Source organism: Pongo pygmaeus, chromosome 3, assembly GCF_028885625.2.
Source record: "Pongo pygmaeus isolate AG05252 chromosome 3, NHGRI_mPonPyg2-v2.0_pri, whole genome shotgun sequence".
Lineage (NCBI taxonomy): Eukaryota > Metazoa > Chordata > Mammalia > Primates > Hominidae > Pongo > Pongo pygmaeus.
The window spans coordinates 97793219-97797301 of NC_072376.2; the positions used below are offsets into that span (position 1 = coordinate 97793219).

The window sequence follows — 4083 nt, forward strand, 5'->3', positions numbered from 1 at the left end:
ACACAATTCCTAGAAGTTGTGTTTGTTTTTTTATTTATGCTATCTATTTCTCTGGAGATTTTTCCATCCATATCCTGTAACATTTTTAAATTTCTTTAAGTTGGTGTTCACTTTTCTCTGGTGCCTCCTTGAGTAGCTTAATCATTCATCTTCTGAATTCTTTTTCTGGCAATTCAGAGATTTCTTCTTGGTTTGGATCCATTGTTGGTGAGCTTGTGTGATCTTTGGGAGTGTTAAAGAAACTTATTTTATCATATTACCAGAATTGTTTTTCTGATTCCTTCTCATTTGGGTAGACTGTATCAGAGGGAAGATCTGGGATTCAAGAGCTGCTGTTTAGATCCTTTGGTCCCATGGGGTGCTCCCTTATGCAGTGCCCTCCCCTTTTCCCTCAGGGATGGGGTTTCCTGAGAGCCAGACTGCTGTAATTGTTATTTCTCTTCTGGATCTAGCCACCCAGCAAAGCTTCCAGGCTTCAGGCTGGTACTGTGGAGTGTCTGCAAAGAGTCCTGTGATGTGATCCGTCTTCAAGTCTCTCAGCCATGGGTACCAGCACCTGCTCTGGTGGAGGTAGCAGGGGAATGAAGTGGACTCTATGAGGGTCGTTGATTGTATGTTTGTTTAGTGTGCTAGTTTTGTGTTTGTTGGTCTCCAGCCAGGAGATGGCGCTTTCAAGACGTCACCAGCTACAGTACTAGGGAGGATACAAGCTTGCCATAGGGTCCCCTGGGTAAGTATTAGGGTTTCTTAAGAAGTAGACAGGGCCACAGAACTCCCAAAAGATTATGTCCTTTGTCTTAACATTAATCGACAAACCACAAGTAATTAGGGTTCTGGTGGTTTAAGGTAAAATTGGAAAATATTGGTCTCTCAAATTTATGTGTACACAATTTTAGGGGTTTATGAAATTCCAAAGTCAGGAAATTATTGCCCTGTAGTATACTAGGACAAATGAATAAAAGATCCAACAACATTTTAACTCATGTATTACAGTAGCTTAAAGACAACTGAGCAAATCTAGAATCAGCAATGTCTCTCTCTTCTTAGCACAGAGCAAGCAAGATATTCTTTAAGTATTAGGATTTTTAACACTGGCCAGCAACGGTCACTGTGAGCTAGAGAATATGATGGAATGCAAATTAGATAACAGGTTAGACTTTGTTTATGTAAAAATCAAGATTGGCCACGGCTAACTCTATTTTCAGAAATTGCTTAGGAAGTTTACCTAGGGGATGTGAATGCTGGAGAGAGTTCTACGACAGTAATTAAGTGGTAGATTCAGATACTGTCTCTGACATCATTGGCTCATCAATCAACATGCATAGCATTTACTCAGAATTCTATCAGCTTTTATATTGCTTTTGACTTGCTTACTCCACTACACATCCTCTGGTATGTGACTCTTACTTGTTATTTCCCAAGTGTGACAGACCTGGACATGCCTACTGGACATGACTGCCAGAGAATCTATGATTTTCTATTTGGCACAGGCTGTGATTCTGAACTCCAGAGTCTCAAGTGAAACTTCTTTAATTTTTTTTTTTCTTAAAGGCTATCATACATGTCCAGACAACAACCACTTATTGCCTAGTTTCAAGGCCTTTACAAATAATGCAATTCAGGCCGCACGTGGGATTCGGCCCGGTGCTCTTGTAAGCTGCTGCTCCTGCGGTTGGTGAGATTACCTGGGTCTTGAGTGCGGAGCTGCTCCGTGGCCACGAGGACGGCACCATGCCTAAAGCACCAAAGGGAAAAAGTACAGGACGGGAAAAAAAAGTCATCCATCCATATAGTAGAAAAGCAGCTCAAATTACGAGAGAGGCCCACAAACAAGAAAAAAAGGAAAAATTGAAGAATGAAAAGGCCTTGCGTCTCAACCTTGTTGGTGAAAAACTGCAATGGTTTCAAAATCATCTTGATCCCCAAAAAAAGAGATATTCAAAGAAAGATGCTTGTGAACTAATTGAAAGGTACCTAAATCGATTCAGCAGTGAGCTGGAGCAGATTGAGTTACATAACAGTATCAGGGACAGGCAGGGGAGGCGGCACTGTTCCCGGGAGACCGTCATCAAGCAGACGATGGAGCGGGAGCGGCAGCAGTTTGAAGGATATGGCCTTGAGATTCCAGACATTCTAAATGCAAGTAATCTGAAAACATTTAGGGAATGGGACTTTGATCTGAAGAAACTACCAAACATTAAAATGAGAAAAATTTGCGCTAATGATGCAATTCCCAAGAAGTGCAAGAGGAAAACTATTATAACTGTAGACCAAGATTTGGGGGAATTGGAACTAAACGATGAATCAAGTGATTCAGATGAGGAAATGACTGCAGTGGCCTAATTGTCTTCACTTGAATTGAAAATAAATAATTTGAGAGCTTCAAATTATATTCATTGATTATGGTACCTAATTGTCAAGATACAAAAATGTGATACTGACATTCTCTTATGTGATGAGAGTTTCATTTGAATTTCAAAAATGGTGTTATGATATTTATTTTAAAATGAAGATTGCTTTTCATTTACATTAAGTTGCTAAAATAGATAGACGTGATCTGCAGGAGTTGTTTAGTCTTCATCTGAATTTCGGGCCGGGAGGGAGCAATATAACTAAGGACAAAAAATGTGTTGTGTTTCTTGTGTATTTATGATCACCTAATTTCACGTTTTGTGAAATGGACAGTAACCTGTTTCCTGAAAGATTCCTGTGGGTACTTTTTGAGCTGTGATAATAGCAAAATTGTTTTTCGGTAATAATATCACACTAATGCTTCTTTTAAACATTAAACCTATTTTCCTTTTTTACAAAATAAGGGAAAATGTGACAAGAAGTTTGTATACACTGGTGGATTATAGATTATTATTTATCTTCTGAACCAGAGCTAAATGGTAAAAGAAAAAAAATCAGTGATGATTGTTATGTTCATCTCCCACAATTAATTTGTCTTTTGACAAAGGGGATAAAGAGTTTCAGTTTAGCTCCTTTTGATTGTATATTATTTTTTGCTTTTTTATTGTGAAAAGTGATAGGTTTTATTTGTGGAGAGAGAATTGAAGATAAGAGAACCAGTGATTTTAATTATGCTGCTTTTTCTTCTAAGAGATAAATTGACATATAATTCAGTATTTTCAGTGTCATGAAAAACATGAATGTTGTACAATTTTCTTCCTCAAAAAACTTTTTAAATGCAAGTATCCTTATTATTTTTTTAAAAGAGCACAATGCAGGTGTATTTGAGTATTTTCAAGAAAAGAATAAAAACATTAATGCAGTATTAGGTTAACTGGATATCAACTAAGCCTTGTTAACAGTTAAAGTATTATAACTTTTTTTACTTCTGAAAATTAAAAATAAAATTTATTTCTTCAAAAAAAAAAAACAAATAATGCAATTCAACACTTGAGATACGATTTATCAAAATATTGCTTAGTTAAATCTCCTAAGCTGGAGACTTTAATAATGATGTCATAGACCCCAGTGACAACCCTAGAAAAAAATACCCACCAGAACTGTCTCTTAAACAATTATTTGGCTTGGTGTTTTCTGTTCTTTAATGACCAATATCAGGTGGAACTTTTAGACAGCTGGAGGTTTATGAAGCACAGTGGCTAGATCTCAACGAATGTAGCAACAAGAATGATAATTATGATGTGTTTACTATGGACTATTGTATTTGCTGGTCACTAAGTACATTTTATATTTTATTTCATGTAAACCTTCTACAGACTCTATGAAGTAGCTGCTATTGTTACTATTATGTCTGTTTTACTTAACCTCTTTTATGCCTCAGTTTCCACTGAAGCAGATTTGTGATTGGTGGCCATTACATTTCTCAGCTAAAATAAAACAAAACATAAAAATGTTGTGTATTATTTGCATGTTGTTTCAATTGTTTTGCCTCTACTTAACTTCATTCATTACCTACTAATAAACATTACACTAAATATAGACTTTATTCAGAGGTTTTGTGAAGGACCTAACCTAATAAGAGAAAAACAGTAAACTTGAAGAAACAAGACTTTTGTAATGTAGGAACAAGTTACTCAATAGGCATATGTGTACTTCTTCCATTATATAATA

The 4083-nt window shown here is 36.3% G+C and overlaps 1 protein-coding gene across 1 annotated transcript; it reads left to right on the forward strand.

The window, feature by feature from the left end:
* Window positions 1-1620: 1620 nt before the first annotated feature.
* LOC129035723 (translation machinery-associated protein 16) lies at window positions 1621-3372 on the forward strand. Its single transcript, XM_054486489.1, has one exon. It carries the CDS (start codon window positions 1732-1734, stop codon window positions 2341-2343), a length of 612 nt encoding a protein of 203 aa, XP_054342464.1. The 5' UTR covers window positions 1621-1731; the 3' UTR covers window positions 2344-3372.
* Window positions 3373-4083: the final 711 nt, after the last annotated feature.

Excerpts from the sequence above, each read along its gene's own strand:
- LOC129035723 (XM_054486489.1), top strand. The coding sequence starts at position 1,732 with ATGCCTAAAGCACCAAAGGGAAAAAGTACAGGACGGGAAAAAAAAGTC.